This window comes from Bos grunniens, chromosome 9, assembly GCF_055505025.1.
Source record: "Bos grunniens cultivar Pamir isolate PY7600 chromosome 9, Bosgru_T2T1.0, whole genome shotgun sequence".
Taxonomy (NCBI): Eukaryota; Metazoa; Chordata; class Mammalia; order Artiodactyla; family Bovidae; genus Bos; species Bos grunniens.
In genome coordinates, this window is record NC_141173.1 from 24,127,967 (window position 1) to 24,148,472 (window position 20,506).

General features: G+C 39.1%; 1 protein-coding gene across 1 annotated transcript in view; it reads right to left on the reverse strand.

Moving 5' to 3' along the window:
* Positions 1–20,506, reverse strand: part of ME1 (malic enzyme 1) — a 220,965-nt gene that overhangs the window by 106,962 nt on the left and 93,497 nt on the right. The window contains exons 4-5 of the mRNA XM_086316963.1: positions 13,278–13,353; positions 9,003–9,164 (exon numbers count right to left, since the gene is read on the reverse strand). Of these exons, the coding sequence (XP_086173089.1) occupies positions 9,003–9,164; positions 13,278–13,353 (238 nt within the window). The remainder of the gene's footprint in view (positions 1–9,002; positions 9,165–13,277; positions 13,354–20,506) is intronic.

Consider the following 20,506-nt stretch of genomic DNA (forward strand, 5'->3'; position numbering starts at 1 on the left):
ATGCACAGGACGCCTACTTTCCTGTCCAGTAGGCCTAGAGCCACCTCATGAGGCACAGCCTCACACTCAACCAGCGCAGGAACCAGCCCTGACTACCAGCGGGCCCACAGGAGCTGACCCTGTCAAACAGAAGGATGCACCCAGCCCACACAGGGCATACCCTTACAACATAAAGCTCTGGCAACCAGAGAGAAGACTGCTGCTGGGTCCCCTAGGACATCTCCTACATAACCATATAAAAGTGCCAACACCTGTTGGATCATAGAGAAAGCAAAGGAATTCCAGAAAAACATCTCCTTCTGCTTCACAATAAAGCCTACAATAAAAGACTACAATAAAGCCTTTGACTGTGTGGATCACCACCAACTGTGGAAAACTCTTAAAGAGATGGGAATAACAGACTGCCTTATCTGCTTCCTAAGAAACCTGCATCAGGGTCAAGAGGCAACAGTTAGAACCAGACATGGAATAACAGATTGGTTCAAAATTGGGAAGGGAGTACAATAAGATTGTATATTGTCACCTGCTTATTTAACTTATATGCAGAGTACATTATGCAAAATGCTGGACTGGAGGAATCACAAGTTGGAATCAAGATGGCCGGGAGAAAAACCAACAAGCACAGACACGTGGATGATACAACTCTAATGGCAGAAACTGAAGAGGAACTAAAGAGCCTCTTTGGTGTGGGTGAAAGAGGGGCGTGTAAAAGCTGACTTGAAACAACATGAAAAACCTAAGATCATGGCATCCTGTCCCATTACTTCATGGCAAATAGAAGAAAGATAAGTAGCAGTAGTGACAGATTTTCTTTTCTTGGGCTCCAAAATCACTGTAGACAGTGACTGCAGCCATGAAATTAAAAGATGCTTCTTCCTTGGAAGAAAAGCTATGACAAACCTAGACAGCATATTAAAAAGCAGAGACATCAATTTGCTAACAACCGTCCATATAGTCAAAGCTATCATTTTTCCAGTAGTCATGTACGGAGGTGAGAGTTGAACAATAAAGGAGACTGAGTGCCAAAAAATTGATGCTTTCGAATTGTGGCGCTAAAGAAGACTCTTGAGAGTCCCCTGGACTTGCAAGGAGATCAAACCTGACAATCCTAAAGGAAATAAATCCTGAATATTCACTGGAAGGACTGACGCTAAAGCTGAAGCACTAACAACAACTTCGGCCACCTGATGCAAAGAGCCAACTCATTGGAAAAGATCCTGATGCTAGGAAAAATTGAAGGCAAAAGGAAAAGGGGGTGGCAGTGGATGAGATGGCTAGATAGCATCACTGACCAAGTACATGAATTTGACCAAACTCTAGGAGATATGAGAGTTGGACTGTGAAGAAAGCTGAGCACCGAAGAATTGATGCTTTTGAACTGTGGTGTTGGAGAAGACTCTTGAGAGTCCCTTGGACTGCAAGGAGATCCAACCAGTCCATTCTGAAGGAGATCAGCCCTGGGATTTCTTTGGAAGGAATGATGCTAAAGCTGAAACTCCAGTACTTTGGCCACCTCATGTGAAGAGTTGACTCACTGGAAAAGACTCTGATGCTGGGAGGGATTGGGGGCAGGAGGAAAAGGGAACGACAGAGGATGAGATGGCTGGATGGCATCACTGACTCGATGGACGTGGGTTTGGGTGAACTCCGGGAGGTAGTGAAGGACAGGGAGGCCTGGTGTGCTGCAATTCATGGGGTCGCAAAGAGTCAGACATGACTGAGCGACTGAACTGAACTGAACTAGGAGATAGTGAAGAACAGGGAAGCCTGGTATGCTGCAGTCCATGGGGTTGCAAAGAGTTGGATATGACATAGCAACTGAACAACAACATGTGGTACTTAAATACGTAAAACAAGTATTAACAACATAAAGGGAGAAAGCAACAGTAATAATAGTACGGCACTTTAACATCCCACTTACACCAATAGACAGATCATCTACACAGAAAAGCAATAAGGAAACATCGCCCTTAAACAACACATTAGACCAGATGTACTTAATAGATTTATGAAACATTCCATCCAAAACCAGCATAATGCACATTTCTTTTCAAGTGCACATGGAACATTCTCAGAACAGATCACATGCTAGACCACAAAACAAGCCACAGTAAGTTTAAGAAAACTGAAATCGTATCAGGTATATTTTCTAACCACAATGCTATGAGACCAGAAATCAACTACAAGAAAAAATGCAAAAAAAGCAAACACGTGGAGGCTAAAATATATGCTACTAAACAACTAATGAATCACTGAAGAAATCAAAGAAGACATCAAAAAATGCCTGGAGATAAACGAAAATAAAAACAAAATGATCCAAAATCTATGGGATGCAGCAAAAGCAGTTCTTAGATGGACGTTTATACTGATACAAGCTTCCCTCAGGAACTAAGACAACTCTCAAACAACCTAATCTTATACCCAAAGGAGCTAGAAAAAGGACAAAACATCCGAAAGTTAGTAGAAGGAAAGAAACCATATAGGTCAGAGCAGAAATAAATAAAACAGAAACTTTAAAAAAAGATGTACGAAATTAAGAGCTGGGTTTCTGAAAAGGCAAACAAAATTGATAAACCTTTAGCCAGACTCATCAAGAGAAGAAATCCAGAAGGCCCAAGTCAATAAGGTCAGAAATGAAAAAGAAGTTACGAGAGACACCACAGAAATACAAAAGATCACAACAGACTACAATAAACAAATAAAATGGACAACTGAGACGAAATGAATAAATTTCTAGAAAGGTACACTATCCCAAGACTGAATTTGGAGGAAACAGAAAATGTGAACAGACCTAATACCAGTAATGAAATTGAATGAGTAATTTTAAAAACTCCCAACAAACAAAAGTCTAGGACCAGACGGCTTCAAAAGTTAAGTTCTACCAAACATTCAGAAAAGGTTTATACCATTTCTCTACAAACCATACCAAAAAAACCGCAGAGGAAGGAACACTTCCGAACTCCTACAAGGTCAGCTTCCATTTGACACCAAAATCAGACAAAGATATCACACACACAAAAAGTAATTACAGGTCAATATCACTGATGAACACAGACCCGAAACGCCTCAACAAAATACTAGCAATCTGAATCCAACAATACATTAGAAGGATCATACACCATAATCAAGTGGGATTTATCCCAGGAATGCAAAGATTCAATTTCTGCAGATCAGTCAGTGTGATACACCACATTACCAAACTGCAGAATAAAAACCATATAATAATGTCAATAGATGCAGAAAAAGCTTTTGACAGAATTGAATACTCATTTATGATAAAAATTCTCCAGAAAGTGGCCATACAGGGAGCTTACCTCAATATAATAAAGGCCATATGTGACAAACTCATAGCCAACATCATTCTCAATGGTGAAAAGCAGAAAACATTCCCTCTAAGACCAGAAACAAGAGAAGGATATCCACGCTCACCACTTTTTTTCAACACAGTTTTGCAAGTCCTAGCCATGGCAATTATACAGGAAATAAAAGGAATTCAAATTGGAAAGAAAATAGAACTGTCACTGTTTGTAGATTAAATGATAATATGCATAGCAATGAGATTTCCTAGGTGGCTCTAGTGGTAAAAAACCTGACTGCCAATGCAGGAGATGTAAGAGGCACAAGTTCGATCCCTGGGTTGGGAAGATCCCTTGGAGAAAGGAATGGCAACCCATTCCAGTATTCTTACCTGAAGAATACCATGGACAGAGGAGCCTGGCAGGCTATACAGTTCATGGGGTCACAAAGAGTTGGACACACCGAGCAACTTAGCACATACATCAGATCAGATCAGATCAGTCACTCAGTCATGTCCGACTCTTTGCGACCCCATGAATTGCAGCATGCCAGGCCTCCCTGTCCATCACCAACTCCAGCAAATTCTAAAAGTGCTGTCAGAAAACTCCTAGAGCTCACCAAAGAATTCAGCAAAGTTGCAGGACACAGAATTAACGCAGAGAAATCTCTTGGATTCTTATATACTAACAACAAAAGATCAGAAAAAGAAATTAAGGAAACAATCATATTTACCATCACATCAAAAATAATAAAACACCTAGGAATAAACCTATCTAAGGAGGTAAAAGACAGAAAGCTGTAAGATATTGATGAAAGAAATTGTAGATGACATAAACTGATGGAAATACATAATAATGTTCATGGATTAGAAAAATTAATGTTAAAATGACAACATTCTGTGCTTATTCTATCCAAGGCACTGAATAGATTCAGTGCAATCCCTATCTAAATACCATGGACATTTTTCACAGACCTAGAACAAATAATTTAAAATTTTCTATGGAAACACAAAAGAACTCCAACAGCCAAAACAACGTTGAGAAAGAATAGAGCTAGAGGAATCAGGATCCCTGACTTCAGTTCAGTTCAGTTCAGTCGCTCCGTCGTGTCCAACTCTTTGCGACCTCATGAGTCGCAGCATGCCAAGCCTCCCTGTCCATCACCAACTCCCGGAGTTCACCCAAACTCATGTCCATTGAGTCGATGTTGCCATCCAGCCATCTCATCCTCTGTCGTCCCCTTCTCCTCCTGCCCCTAATCCCTCCCAGCATCAGGGTCTTTTCCAATCAGTCAGCTCTTCGCATCAGGTGGCCAAAGTATTGGAGTTTCAGCTTTAGCATCATTCCTTCCAAAGAACACCCAGGACTGATCTCCTTTAGAATGGACTGGTTGGACCTCCTTGCAGTCCAAGGGACTCTCAAGAGTCTTCTCCAACACCACAGTTCAAAAGCATCAATTCTTTGGCACTCAGATTTCTTCACAGTCCAACTCTCACATCCATACATGACCAGTGGAAAAACCATAGCCTTGACTAGACAGACCTTTGTTTTCAGACCATATTAAAAACTATAATAATCGAAACAGCATGATACTGGCACAAAAACAGATGCATAAATCAACTGAATAGAACAGAGAGCTCAGAAATAAACCCCACACACTTATATTCAATTAATCTATGAAAAAGGAGGCAAGAATATGAAATGAAAAAAGACAATCTATTCAATAAGTGGTGCTGGGAAAATTGAACAGCTACATGTAAAAGAATGACATTAGAACATTCTCTAACATCACACACAAAAGTAAAATCAAAATGGATTCAAGACCTAAATGTAAGACCAGAAACTATAAAACTCCCAGAAGAAAACATAGCTGGAACACTCTGACATAAATCATAACAATGCTTTTGAGTATGTCTCCAAAAAGCAAAAGAAACAAAAGCAAAGATAAACAAATCAGATCTAATTAAACTCAGCTTTTGCTCAGGAAAGAAAAGAGTCAACAAAGCAAAAAGATGACCTGCTGAATGGGAGAAAACATTTGCAAATGATATCAATAAGGGGTTAATATTCAAAATATAGAGGCAGCTTATATTAAAAAATAACCTGATTAAAAAATGGACAGAACTGAATAGACATTTTTCCAAAGAAGACATACAGATGGCCAACAGACACATGAAAAGATATTTAACCTCACTAATCATCAGAGAAATGCAAATCAAAGCCACAATGCAATATCGCCTCACACCTCTCACAATGGCTATCATCAAAAAGACCACAAATTACAAATGTTGGCAGGATGTGCAGAAAAGGGAGCCCTCATACATCACTGGTGGGAAAGTAAATTGGTGTAGCCCCTATGGAAAATAGTATGAAGGTTTCTCAAAATACTAAAAACAGAACTACCATATGGCCACACAATTACACTCTGGTTATATACCCAAGAAGGGCTTCCCTGGTAGCTCAGCGGTTAAAGCGTCTGCCTGCAATGCAGGAGACCTGGGTTTGATCCCTGGGTTGGGGAGATCCCCTGGAGAAGGAAATGGCAACCCACTCCAGTATTCTTGCCTGGAGAATCCCATGGACGGAGGAGCCTGGTGGGCTACAGTCCACGGGGTCTCGAAGAGTCAGACATGACTGAGCAACTTCACTTTCACTTTATATACTCAAAGAAAACGAAAACACTTAGCTGAAAAGATACATGCACCTCAATGTTCATAGTATTATTTACGACTGCCAAGGTTTGGAAGCTACCTGTTAAGTCACTTCAGTCGTGTCCGACTCTGTGTGACCCCATAGACGACAGCCCACCAGGCTCTCCCGTACCTGGGATTCTCCAGGCAAGAACCCTGGAGTGGGTTGCCATTTCCTTCTCCAATGCATGAAAGTGAAGTCGCTCAGTCATGTCCAACTCCTAGTGACCCCATGGACTGCAGCCTACCAGGCTCCTCCATCCATGGGATTTTCCAGGCAAGAGTACTGGAGTGGGGTGCCATGGAAGCTACCTAAGTATCCACAAGAAATGAATGGATAAAGAAGATGTGGCGCATGCGCGCGTGCACGCACACACACACACACACACACACAGGAATACTACTCAGCCATAAAAAAGAATGACCTTTTGCTTTTTGTAACAACATGGATGGACCTGCAGGGTATTATCCTAAAGTGAAAGTGAAATAAGTTTGACGAAGAAAGACAAATACTGTAAGATATCATTTATATGTGGAATCTCAAAATAAACTAGTGAACATAATGTAAAAGAAACACACACAGGTACAGAGAACAAACTAGTGATTATCAGTACAGGAGAGAGATGGTGTAAAGGACAATAGAGGGATAGGAGATTAAGAGGTCAAAACTATTATGTATAAAATAAATAAGTTACAAGGATATATTGTATATCACAGGGAATATAGCCAATATTTTATATAATAATAACTATAAATGGAATATAACCTTTAAAGATTTTGAAATCGTGAATTAGAATGCTGTACACTTGAAACTTACATAATATATAGTAAATCAACTATACATCAATTAAAACAAAAACAAAACCCTAAGGTACTCGGCAAAAGCATTTCTAAGAAAGTTGATAGCAATATATGTCTACCACAGGAAACAAGAAAAATCTAAAACCATCTAAACTTACACCTCAAGAACTACAAAAAAAAGACAAAACAAAACCCAAAGAAGGAAAAAAAATCATAAAGATCAGAGCAAAAATAAGTGAAATAGAGACTAAAAAAAACAGACAACATCAATGAAACTAAGAGCTGGTCCTTTGTAAAGATAAACAAAATTAATAAACCTATAGTCAGATTTATCAAGGAAAAAAGAGAAAGGGCCCAAATATATAAAACCAGAAATAAAAGATGAAAAGTTAAAAAAGAAACACCACATAAACACAAAGGGTCATAAAAGATTACTATGAACAATCATATGCCAATAAAATGGACAGCCTACTAGAAATGAATAAATTCTTAGAAATTTACATCTCCCAAAAACTGAATTATGAAAAAATACAAAATACGAACTTATTATAAGAAATGAAATTCAATCAGTGATAATAATAATAAATCTCAACAAATGAAAGTACAGAACCATGCAGCTTCACAGGGAAAACTCTATAAGACATTTAAAGAAGAGTTAACACCTATCCATCTCAAACTATTTCAAAAACTAGAAGAGAAAGGAATCCTTCCAAGCTTATTCTAAAGGCCACTATCACCTTGATATAAATAATAAGAGAAGGATGTTCCACACAAAAAAGGAAATTAATAGCTAATGTCACTGATGAACATAGAAATAAAAATCCTAAACTAAATATTAGCAAAACAAATTCAATAATACATCAAAAGAATCAAACACCATAATCAAGTGGGATTTATCCCAAGAATGCAAGTATGGTTCAATATCAGCAAATTAATGTGATGCAACACATCAATGTGAGACACATTAACCAATTAAACAATAGAAAAATCATATAATCATCTCGACAGATGACAAAAAGCCTTTTTAACAAAATTCAACATCCATTAATGATAAAAACTGTCAACACAGTGGGTACAGAGAGAACACACCTTAACATGATAAATATCTCATTTGATGATGACATTCTAGGCCTAGGTTTGATATTCACATGCAACTTTTTAAAAGTCTATCTTAATTGACCATTATTTTTCATCTCTATTTCAGAAAATTCTACCTTTAATTTCTAGTATCTATCACCCATGTGTGTGTGCTCAGTCATTTCAGTCGTGTCTGACTCTTTGTGACCCTATGGATCATAGCCCGCTAGACTCCTCTGTCCATGGGACTCTCCAGGGAAGAATACTGGAGTAGGTTGCCATGCCCTCGTTCAGGGGCTCTTCCTGACCCTGGGATTGATCCCACGTCTCTTATGACTCCTGCACCTGGCAGGTGGGTTCTTTACCACTAATGCCACCTGGCAAGCTCATCTATCACCCACAATTGATCCAAGTATTACCAATTACAGATGAGCAAAATTATGTACTACTTAATATACAACTTTTGGTGGGGGGGCAGCAAGAATACTGGAGTGGGTTGCCATTCCCTTCTCCAGGAGATCTTGCCGACCCAGGGACTGAACCTGGGTCTCCTGCATTGTAGGCAGATGCTTTACCGTGACTCAGACGGTAACCACTCCAGTACTCTTGCCTGGAAAATCCCATAGACGGAGGAGCCTGGTAGGCTAGAGTCCATGGGGTCAGGAAGAGTCGGACACGACTAAGCGACTTCACTTTAATATATAACTCTAAGAGTCTATCAATGCAGTAAAGAGAAATGCTAAACTCCAAATAATCTACTGCAGACTTTTAGAACAAGATATCAGACTGACTATACTTAATAAATTTCTGTCTAGTATAAAAAACAGTAATTTTTTAAAAGTAACTATGATACCCTAAAGTAAATCATACACTCTACAGAATAATGGGCTGAGTGCTTACTAAAGGATAATAAAACACTAAAGAAGCTGGTAAAAGATTATTCATATTATAGAAAAGAAGAAAAGAAACGGAAAAGAGAATGAATAATTTTTCTTATAGGAGTTGAGGGATAGGTTTGAGGAGAGAGAAAGAATCAAAGAAAAAATATGAATTTCATGAGGTTCCTAAAATAATCTCAAAATGCAGGAATGGTACTACTTTTTAAGGTGTATAGCTGTTACAGACTTAAAGCGTTTACCTCATTTTCCGTTCCCACATCCAGCATGACAGGCAAACACTGTTGAGGGTTCATCCCTCCACAAGCTGTATACAGAGCCAGTTTACCCACGGGGATGCCCATCCCATTACAGCCAAGGTCTCCCAAGCCAAGAATACGTTCTCCATCAGTCACCACAATAGCCTTGAATAAAAAGAAAAATATATTAATAGATGTTTGCAAATCCTGGGCCATAGTTCCTACTCTCTATTTCTGAAGTTATTTATGCAATGAAATACTAAGCTGTCAGAAAACATAAATGATGGACATGATTTTATATGATCATAAATGATGGAAATGATTTTGTATAATCATTTTATATGATCATAAATGATGGAAACGATTTTGTATAATCATTAAGCGTAGAAGAGTGGGGAGAATAAATTGGAAACATGTATTTTAAATGTAGTTCTAAAATATATACAGATGATTAATTTGATTGTTTAAAAATAAAAAGACAGATCAGATCAGATCAGTCGCTCAGTCATGTCCGACTCTTTGCGACCCCATGAATCGCAGCATGCCAGGCCTCACTGTCCATCACCAACTCCTGGAGTTCACTCAGACTCACGTCCATCGAGTCAGTGATGCCATCCAGTCATCTCATCCTCTGTCATCCCCTTCTTCTCCTGCCCCAAATCCCTCCCAGCATCAGAGTCTTTTCCAATGAGTCAACTCTTCGCATGAGGTGGCCAAAGTACTGGAGTTTCAGCTTTAGCATCATTCCTTCCAAAGAAATCCCAGGGCTGATCTCCTTCAGAATGATTCAAACAACTTAAAGAACTCAGTCTTCAGTCAGGAGGAGTACATGGGCAGAGTACACATAAATAAAAAGCTCAAACTGGGAAATAAAGTGACACTCATGACAGCTTGGAAACTAATCACATCCATTTTGAGTACCATTAGAGGAGAGCCCATGATTAAATAGCACATAATTACTGAGGAGTCCCCAGTGCTCTGATCTTTAGTTTAAGTATCCTCCTAATTTCACAATAATGCTGATTTATCCTCTTCAACTCTTATTACACCGGATACTGTTCTACCAAGCACGGTCTATTGCTACTCTTAACTGACAGTAGAGTATTACTAGACAATTATTTTTTTATTTTAGCTTATTTCTAATCTAAGTTTATTTTCGTTTATTTCTAACTTTAGTTTATTTTTATATCTAAAAAGCATGCATTTTAATCATGTGGAGATTTTAATTCTAAGTAATTTGTTGTCTTTATTGAAATTAATGGATCTATCATCTTTATTCTGTAATTCATGGCCATTATATAAATTTAAGCAAAACCAATTTTGTGAGACAAAATTTATTAGATTTTCTACAAACTACTACACTCATCATATCCATTGAGCCTAGAATAAAATGTCATTTGACTTTGGATAAACTGATGAATTAAAGCTTCTGTTTCTTATAGATAAAAATGGGCATTAAAAAAAGGTACTTTTCAGAGTAGATGCATGAAATTAGGAACCAATTGTGTTTGCTCACCACCATACACCAATACCTAGCATAGCACTTGGCACACAGAAAACGATCAACAAGCATTAGTCAATTGAATAAATCTATGATTCAATACTGAAGACGGGAATTGCAAACCACGTCAGTATTCTTACTTGAGAAACCCATGAACAGTATGAAAGGCAAGAATACAGGACACTGAAAGATGAACTCCCCAGGTCGGTAGGCGCCCAATATACTACTGGAGATCAGTGGAGAAATAACTCCAGAAACAAGGAAGAGATGGAGCCAAAGCAAAAACACCACCCAGTTGTGGATGTGACTGGTGATGGAAGGCCATGAAATTAGATGCTTACTCCTTGGAAGGAAAGTTACGACCAAACTAGACAGCATATTAAAAAGCAGAGACATTACTTTGCCAACAAAGGTCCATCTAGTCAAGGCTATGGTTTTTCCAGTGGTCATGTATGGATGTGAGAGTTGGACTGTAAAGAAAGCTGAGAGCCGAAGAATTGATGGTTTTGAACTGTGGTGTTGGAGAAGACTCTTGAGAGTCCCTTGGACTGCAAGGAGATCCAACCAGTCCATCCTAAAGGAGATCAGTCCTGGGTGTTCACTGGAAGGACTGATGTTAAAGCTAAAACTCCAATACTTTGGCCACCTGATGGAAGAACTGACTCATTTGAAAAGCCCCTGATGTTAGGAAAGATTCAAGGTGGGAGAAGAAGGGGGTGACAGAGGATGAGATGGTTGGATGGCATCACCGACACAATGGACATGGGTTTGAGTAAACTCTGGGAGTTGGTGATGGACAGGGAGGCCTGGCATGCTGCAGTCCATGGGGTTGCAAAGAGTCAGACACGACCAAGAGACTGAACTGAACTGATGATTCAATACAATGAAATCATGATATACAAGAACTTATCACAGTACCCGATACATTACAAATTCTCAAAAAAACTGTAGGTATTAATACTATTATTATCATAAGGACTAATGTACAGAATCAGAGCATTTTGGAAGTAAGGGGGGATTTGGAGTATATTCAGTCTATCCCTCTTATTTTCTGTCCCTCTTCGATCCCTCTGAAGATCAGAAAACTGAAATAATTTGCCTCAGGTGATTTATCTGGTTAATGTCAAAGAACCAAGACCTGAGTGTTTGCTTTTTCTACCACACAATAATGCGTAAACAAAAATTTTTGTGATCTTTCCATTTAGGTTTCTATTCACCTATATTCAGTTCAGTTCAGTTCAGTCGCTCAGTCACGTCCAACTCTTTGCAACCCCATGAATCGCAGCACGCCAGGCCTCCCTGTCCATCACCAACTTCCGGAGTTCACTCAAACTCACGTCCATTGAGTCAGTGATGCCATCCAGCCATCTCATCCTCTGTCGTCCTCTTCTCCTCCCGCCCTCAATCCCTCAGAGCATCAGAGTCTTTTCCAATGAGTCAACTCTTCGCATGAGGTGGCCAAAGTACTGGAGTTTCAGCTTTAGCATCATTCCTTCCAAAGAACACCCAGGGCTGATCTCCTTTAGAATGGACTGGTTGTATCTCATTGCAGTCCAAGGGACTCTCAAGAGTCTTCTCCAACACCAAAGCTCAAAAGCATCAATTTTTTGGCACTCAGCTTTCTTCACAGTCCAACTCTCACATCCATACATGACCACTAGAAAAACCATAGCCTTGACTAGATGGACCTTTGTTGGCAAAGTAATGTCTCTCCTTTTTAATACGCTATCTAGGTTGGTCATAACTTTCCTTCCAAGGAGTAAGTGTCTTTTAATTTCATGGCTGCAGTCACCATCTGTGGTGATTTTGGAGCCCAGAAAAATCAAGTCGGACACTGTTCCACTGTTTCCCTATCTATTTGCCATGAAGTGATGGGACCAGATGCCATGATCTTCGTTTTCTGAATGTTGAGCTTTAAGCCAACTTTTTCACTCTCCTCTTTCACTTTCATCAAGAGGCTTTTTAGTTCCTCTTCACTTTCTGCCATAAGGGTGGTGTCATCTGCATATCTGAGGTTATTGATATTTTTCCCGGCAATCTTACACAGCTCTTAAAGAACTGCCTTAAAAGTAAATACATTGAAGAGGAGGGTGAAAATTATTTCTGCATATTCCATAAAGCTGATCTTTGTTAAATCTTCCACGTCTCATTACAAAGGGTCAATATGTTAGGCTGTTTTGGAGGAGGCACCTTGAGACACCATCATTCAGTTCCCACCACCACCACATACTACTGTGTAATCCACCTGGACCTTCCTTTCCTCATGGAATTACCATGATACTAAATACATGAGTTAATCTAGGTAAAGTGTCTCACTTAGAAAGCTACTAAATGTCAGATACAACATTATTCTGTTTTCATTAGCTTCCTCCCTCCCAGAGGAAGTCCCATGAGATACTTGAGGTTACCATGATAAAGGAAATGAATTAACAGATGTTTTTTTGCCCACATTGATTCTTCTAAGTAGATGAATAATTACAGAAGAAACAGGAATTTGCTTAAAGAAATTCAGATACTACTTCAACATTTTTTCAACACTTACCATCACTTTACAATAAATAAATAAATACTAAAAAAACCTGACAGAAATAAAGGGGAAACTTAGAATCTAAATGGTATCAGGATAAAATTAATCCACTATGCAAAAATCAATCGGATATAAATTGAAGCGCTAGAGAATGCTACCGCTACCTAGTATTGTGAAAAGGGTCAGTATGTTATGGGACAGGAAAAAGAACAAATGTGCCACAATGGAAAAAAAGTGGTAACTAACTTACCTTGATGACATCTTCTGGCCATGCATTAAGAACAGAAGAAATATGTCCTCGATCATGGATACTAATAAAGAGACCTCTGACAGGAAAGAACAAAAGAGTAATTTTAATTTACTTCAGACTTGTCAAACTCTCAGGAACATTTTTTTTTTAATTTTAAAATCCATTTACTGTATCTCCACTTTTACCTATAATTTTTATCAAAGCCATTAAACATATTTCCATCTTTATCAATAACGTTTACCAAAATTATTTCCTTAAACAAATAAGGGACAGGAATCTTATAAGTAAGGTTATTACTTGCAATGGCACCCCACTCCAGTACTCTTGCCTGGAAAATCCCATGGACGGAGGAGCCTGGTAGGCTGCAGTCCATGGGGTCGCTAAGAGTCGGACACGACTGAGCGACTTCGATTTCACTTTTCACTTTCATGCGTTGGAAGAGGAAATGGCGACCCACTCCAGTGTTCTTGCCTGGAGAATCCCAGGGACTGCGGGGCCTGGTGGGCTGCCGTCTATGGGGTCGCACAGAGTCGGACACGACTGAAGCGACTTAGCAGCAGTAGCAGCATTACTTGCAATATTATTAGTTATCATATTAAATAATATATTGACACCTACAATAAAGGCAGGTTAATCCTTATAACACATATTCTTAAGTATTTTTAATTTAGCATTCCCAATTTTTATACATAGTTTAAATAGCATTATCATTTCTCCCATAGATTAATTTATAGTCTTCATTAAATAAGATAATACATGTAAAAGCACTTTGAAAAACAGCATGAAGCATATGTACACAGGCATTTTCACTGCATATTCCATTATTACATATTCACAATGTGAAGACAGGACCACCTATAGGAGTGGGCTGAAGTGACAAACACATGCTGAGCAGTCCTTTAATGTGAAAATTACCTGTGAAACCCTGATACTGAGGCTCCCCCAAACCAAGTTTATGATTAATCCCTCTATCCAGAACTTTATTCTTTCTTGTCCCCTCAATCCTCAATCAATTCGAGTCAGATGCTAAAATTACTGTTGTTAACATTGTTAAGGCACTAAAATTGCTGTTGTTGATATCATTGCTGATGTATTAAAAATAACATCATTGATATTATAGATAAACATTATTAACACACAACCTTGGACTGTTTCTCTAAGGCAAGATGAGCTAACAGACCCCCAAGCCACAGACCACCTGGCCAGAGAATCCAAACCAGAAGCATCCTGACACTCGAAACCATGATTAAGGAGTGTAGTTAAATGTAAGATGATGACCCCAGCCTCTGTTCTTCCCCTTTAAAAACACCCAAACCAAAGACCAAGCCTATCCTCGTTCCTTTGTTTGGCTTCCTGCAATAAACCCTTTGCTGCAAACTCCTGCTGCCAGAGCTCAGTTTCACTTGATTCTTTGCTTTGTGGTCTCCGTTGTTTGTAACTCTGTTCTTCACGTTCAGTTTTAACTCTCAGTCTTTAACGGTGCTCTCCTATGGCCTCCCAATTCCTATGAAAGCTTAACAAGGAACTTTAAAAATTAAAGTAAAAAATGTGCAGATGTCTTAATATTGCCACAAAAACATAAATGAGTGAACAGTCTTTGGCACATACCAGTCAAACAGGCCTGCAAGAGTTAAACAATCTTGGTTATTCTTTAGCTGTTACTACTAACAAACACTTGTAGCTAGACTTGTCCTTCCCAAAGCTATTAATAATTACTCTCTGACTCCATATAGATTACACTCTGCACCTGGCATTCTTCTCCCCTTTCACTCTGTTGTACCATTCTGATAGCATTTCAGAAAGAAGGTCACGGGCTGATAACTTCAGGGACACCAGACCCAGTTGCTGAGCTGCATGATCTCAGCTGTGGCCATTTTGAAACTTCGCAAAAGGAAAAACAAAATACAAGATCTTCATTGCTTTGAGCCTTATCACCTACCCACAGACTACAAGCCCCGGGATATAACCTCTCTCTATTCTCAGGAATGGGGAGCACAGTACTTGAGGTGCTAGTCTGCTGTGCATTCCACTTTGCCAAGAAAAGATAAAGCCATTTTTCTATTTCCTCCAAACTCTGTTTCGGCATTTTCATTCAGCACCGGTGGACAGGGGAGTCAAGATTTTGGCAACAATAACTTATAAGTTTTGCTGTAGTATCGTTAAATCCGACTCAAATGCAGAGAAGCACACACAACAAACACACAATCTTAACCACTGTTTAAGGCCACCGTCCTTCTACTCTGTCTCCTTCAGAGCAAAACCCTATAGAGACGTGTATATTCTTAGCGCCTTCATATCCTTACCTCCCAGTCTCTTTTCACTGTTAATTAGGCTTTCCTCCTCACTTCTCCACAAAAATAGCTTTCCCAAAGACACTGCTGACAGACATATGATAAAGACAAAGATCAGCTCTCGACTCTCACCCTATATCCCAACTGTGACTGGCCTGGCTTTCAGTGTTGTGTCCACAGTGAAGATTTTCATATGTCTGTCCTCCACCGAGACCACTCCCTGGGGCTTCAAACCGTAAATCTAATTAGGTGCCTAAGCCCTCTCATCACTCAGGCCTCAACTCAAACTTGAATTCCTCAGACAAGACTTTTCCGACAACAGCAGTCCAAGCACCTCCACTCGAGTATTTTTACCATTGTCATAATACTTTTGTTTCTGAAGTTCCCTTACCTATTTTCTTACATGTTGGCCATCTGTCTCCTCCCCGCCACTGCCCACGCCCCCCTACCCTCCAGGACACATACACACACAAAGCAGCAAGTTCCTTAAGTACAGAGACTCTGTTTTGCTCATACTTATAAGCCCAATGTCTGTAAGTGTGTTGGCACATAGTACGTGTCCAACAATATGTGCTGACTTCAAAGTGCTGAAAAAAATAAACCTTCCAAATTAAAAAAAAAAAAAAAACAGTTTTTAAGTTCAGAAAACATGAAGCAAATCCAGACTTATACTGACTTAAGTAATCCAAAATTATATTATAATAGTAAGTACCACAGGCAGATGACTGATGACCGTCTGATTCAACAAAAATATTAATTTACCAAGTTGGCACTAAATTACATCCTTTCCTGCTTATTTTTTGCTGTTTCATATGAAGTTATTTTCCTTCTCCAGAATGATTATATGCTCATTATAAATTACGTATTTCTTTTGGAACCCTGTCATATCCAAATATGCAACCAACAAGGTCTCAATAAATGTCACATTTATAGGAAATATATTTGGACTTTTTAAAGAAGGCAATGCTGTTGAATTATCTAAGATGTTCTTGGCAATGTACATTAAATAATGCTTCTTGGGAACTTGTTAGATAGCCAAGGTTTTCCAAGTAACACTGATCTCAGGAAACAGCATCTTTGTTTTAAACGAGAAGGACAACGAATATATTAAAATTTGCATCAGTTAAATGTCCAAGTTTATTGTACAAACGTATGAGCACAACTTCAGTGAGAGCCATCTGGACACTTCTAATCTCTTGCACTTAGGAGATTCATTTATGCAAAAGTGCTTACTTTTGGAGAAAGCTCAAAAAATGAAGAATCTGTAATGTCCCACCAAAGTCTAGCACTTTGATAGAATAATTTGTAAAACTTCTGGAATGTCTCCTTGATGAGAAATGTAATAAGAGATCCAAAAGTGTATCAGCAAAGACTCACGCTTCCTGGTATAAAAACTGGACATGAAACATTAATCTCAACATACATAAATATATACATTCATAAAATGAAAAGTTCAGATAAGAAAATTATCTATCAATGATATTTTTAAATGAATGGGATTACAATAAACATATTTTCTTGGTCCAAGTTTGTAGGTTATTAATTCATCAATTTGTTTAAAATACTTAATCTTGAGTCAAAGCATATTAACCCATGCCAATTAAAATATTCATACTATTGTGTCTAATTCATGTTAGAACTGAGACAATTTAAAAATGTGGATCATTTTCTCAGATACGCACTTCAAACTTTTCTCATAACCTCTGATACTGTATATATTCCACTCTAAAACAGATCTGTCAGATTAGATTCTTACTTGATGTTGTCTCACATAACCTCTCTAATGAAATTAATTTCATATCAAAATAGAGTTCATTTTCTAACATGCAACTTTCTGTGGTAACCAGACTTATATATTTTCTTATGGCAATGAATTCATGACTGCTCCTGACCCAGAGGAGGAAGCAATCATTCTACAGTTTTCAGTAATAATGCCCTCCTACAGAAGCTGAAGAAATTTAGACTCTGTAATTTTCATAAAATTTGAATTTGCATTAGTGAGCCCCAGTAGCTAACTGAAAGCTGAGTTACTCCAGCGGGTCTAGGCTAATGAGAAAAAAAATATGCCCACAAAAGCTGTGTTGTGCTGTGCTTAGTCATGCCCAACTTTTTGCAACCCTATGAACTGAAGCCAGTCAGGCTCCTCTGTCCATGGGGATTCTCCAGCCAAGAATACTGGAGGGGGTTGCCATGGCCTTCTCCAGGGGATCTTCCCAACCCAGGGATTGAACGCAGGTCTCCCACATTGCAGGCAGATTCTTTATCATCTGAGTCACCAGGGGAGCCCCATTATACTGGAGTGGGTAGCCTATCCCTTCTCCAGGGGATCTTCCTGACCCAGGAATTGAACCAGGGTCTCCTGCATTGCAAGCAGATTCTTTACCAGCTAATTCAGGTAAAATGAAGTTTCCTATCCAGAGAGACCTAGGATAAAGATGCAGAGTTAAGAATCATATGCCTGGAGTTGAAAGGAATAAAAGAGAAAGAAAAGACGGTCAAAGAGGAAATATTACAAATTATATTTTTCCTAGAAGATTAGGATGACTAAGAAGAGTCCTTGCGAAAAAAATCTAAGACAACCAGTGTTTCTGAAGCCACAGGAAGTCAAGGGAGGACAATGTTAAGAAAGCTTGGAACAAGAAAATATAGGCACATGAAAAGATGCTCATCATCATTAATCATTAGAGAAATGCAAATTAAAACTACAATGAGGTACCAACTCACACAGGTCAGAATGGCCATCATTATAAAGTCTACAAATAACAAATGTGGGAGAGGGCATGGAGAAAAGGGAACCCTCCTATACTGTTGATGGGAATATAAATTGGTGCAGTCACTATGGAAAACAGTATAGTGGTTCCTCAGAAAGCTAAAAATAATCACACGGTCCAGCAATTCAACTCCTGGGCATATATCAAAACAAAACTATAATTTGAAAAGATACGACAGCAACAGCACTAGTCACAATAGCCAAGATATGGAAAAAACCTAAATGTCCATTCACACACACACACACACACACACATGGACTTCCCAGGTACTGCAGTGGTAAAAATCCACCTGCCAATGCAGGAGACATGAAAGACATGGGTTCAGTCCCTGGATTGGGAAGATCCCCTAGAGGAGGAAATGGCAATCCACTCCCATATTCTTGCCTGGAAAATCCCATCGACAGAGGAGCCTGGTGGGCTATAGTCCAAGGGGTTGCAGAAAGTCAAACACAACTGAGCATACACACACAATACACACATACACAGTGAAGTATTACTCAGCCTTAAAAAAGAATGAAATAATGCCATTTGCACCATCCAATGGAGGGACCCAGAGATTATCATACTAAACAAAAGTAAGTCAGAGAGAGAAAGACAAGTACTATACGATATCACTTACATGTGGAACCTAAAATATGACCCAAACAGAAACAGAGTCACAGACATAGAGAACAGACTTGCGGTTGTCAAGAGGGATGGGTTGGGGGAGGGAAAGATTGGGAGTTTGGGATTAGCAGATGAAAACTATTTTAATATTATTCTCTACTTCAGAAAATGCTTAAAAGAAGTCTTCTAAATATATGACAAAAATTGTTTTTTCCTGAAGTATTTGCAAGCTAAGTAGCCAACACGATCCCTCATCATTACCAAATAATTGAGTGCATTACAAACAAAAATATTCTGCTGCTGCTGCTGCTAAGTCACTTCAGTCGTGTCCAGCTCTGTGCGACCCCACAGACGGCAGCCCGCCAAGCTCCTCCTTCCCTGGGATTCTCCAGGCAAGAACACTGGAGTTAGGTTGCCAGTTCCTTCTCCAATGCACGCATGCATGCTGAGTCGCTTCAGTCGCATCTTACTCTGTGAGACCCCGTGGACAGCAGCCCACCAGGCTCCTCTGTCCACAGGATTCTCTAGGCAAGAATACTGGAGTGGGTTGCCATTTCCTTCTCCAAAATATTCTGCTACATAATTATAACTACAACCAGAAAATTAATATTGATACACTGCTATCATGAAATCTTCAGACATCATTCACATTTCCCTATACCTCCTTCATAACAAAAGAGTCCACTGTTTTTAGCTGTCATGTTCCTTGGTCCTCTTCAGTCTGAAACATTTCCTCAGTCTTTCCTTGACTTCCCATGACCTTAATGCTTTTGAAGTTACAGGTGTTTTTGTAAACTGTTCTATGATGTAAGTTGGTAGGTTTGACTGGTAGGTTTGACTCAATGTAGATGTGACTGGTGTTTCCTCGTGATCCCATTCAGACTATCCATCTTGGTCAAGAATACCCCACAAGTGATTCTAGCTGCTTCTCCTTGCGTCCTTTCAGGTGGCGCCATTCCTGCTTTGTCCCATTACTGACAATGTTCCCTTTGATCATTTGATTAATGTGATCTTTTTTCTCTTTGTAATGAACAATTATTTTATGGGAAGATTCTTCAAAACTGAAAAAACCCTGTTCCTCCATTCAACTTTAAATTTATTCATATCACTGTGGACTTGTGTTTATCATTTCATTAAATAGGTTCTGTTTAATCTGTTGCAAACATTATTTATTTAATGCTTAAAATGTCCCAGAATTGGCCAGTGGGAGCCTCTTCAAGCTGGTTTCTATGTCCTTTCGACACATCGCCATCATCCTTTGAGCACTTCCTGATTTTGTGGGACAGGATGTTCCAAGCTCATCGTTTGCTTATCCTGGCCCAGCCCTGGAAACAGCAATTTTTCTAAGGAGTTCTGATTCCTTTTCTGGCAGAGAACAGCATTTAGATCAGAGTGCTGAGTGTACTCCTTGTTACTGGGGTGTCGCTGCTGCCAAGCCAACTCAATAGACAGAATTAGAGAATATGTGTGTGTACATACATACTTCTTACATCCTTCCCAGGTGACACTAATGGCAAAGAACCCGCCTGCCAATGCAGGATATGTAAGAGAAACAGGTTCG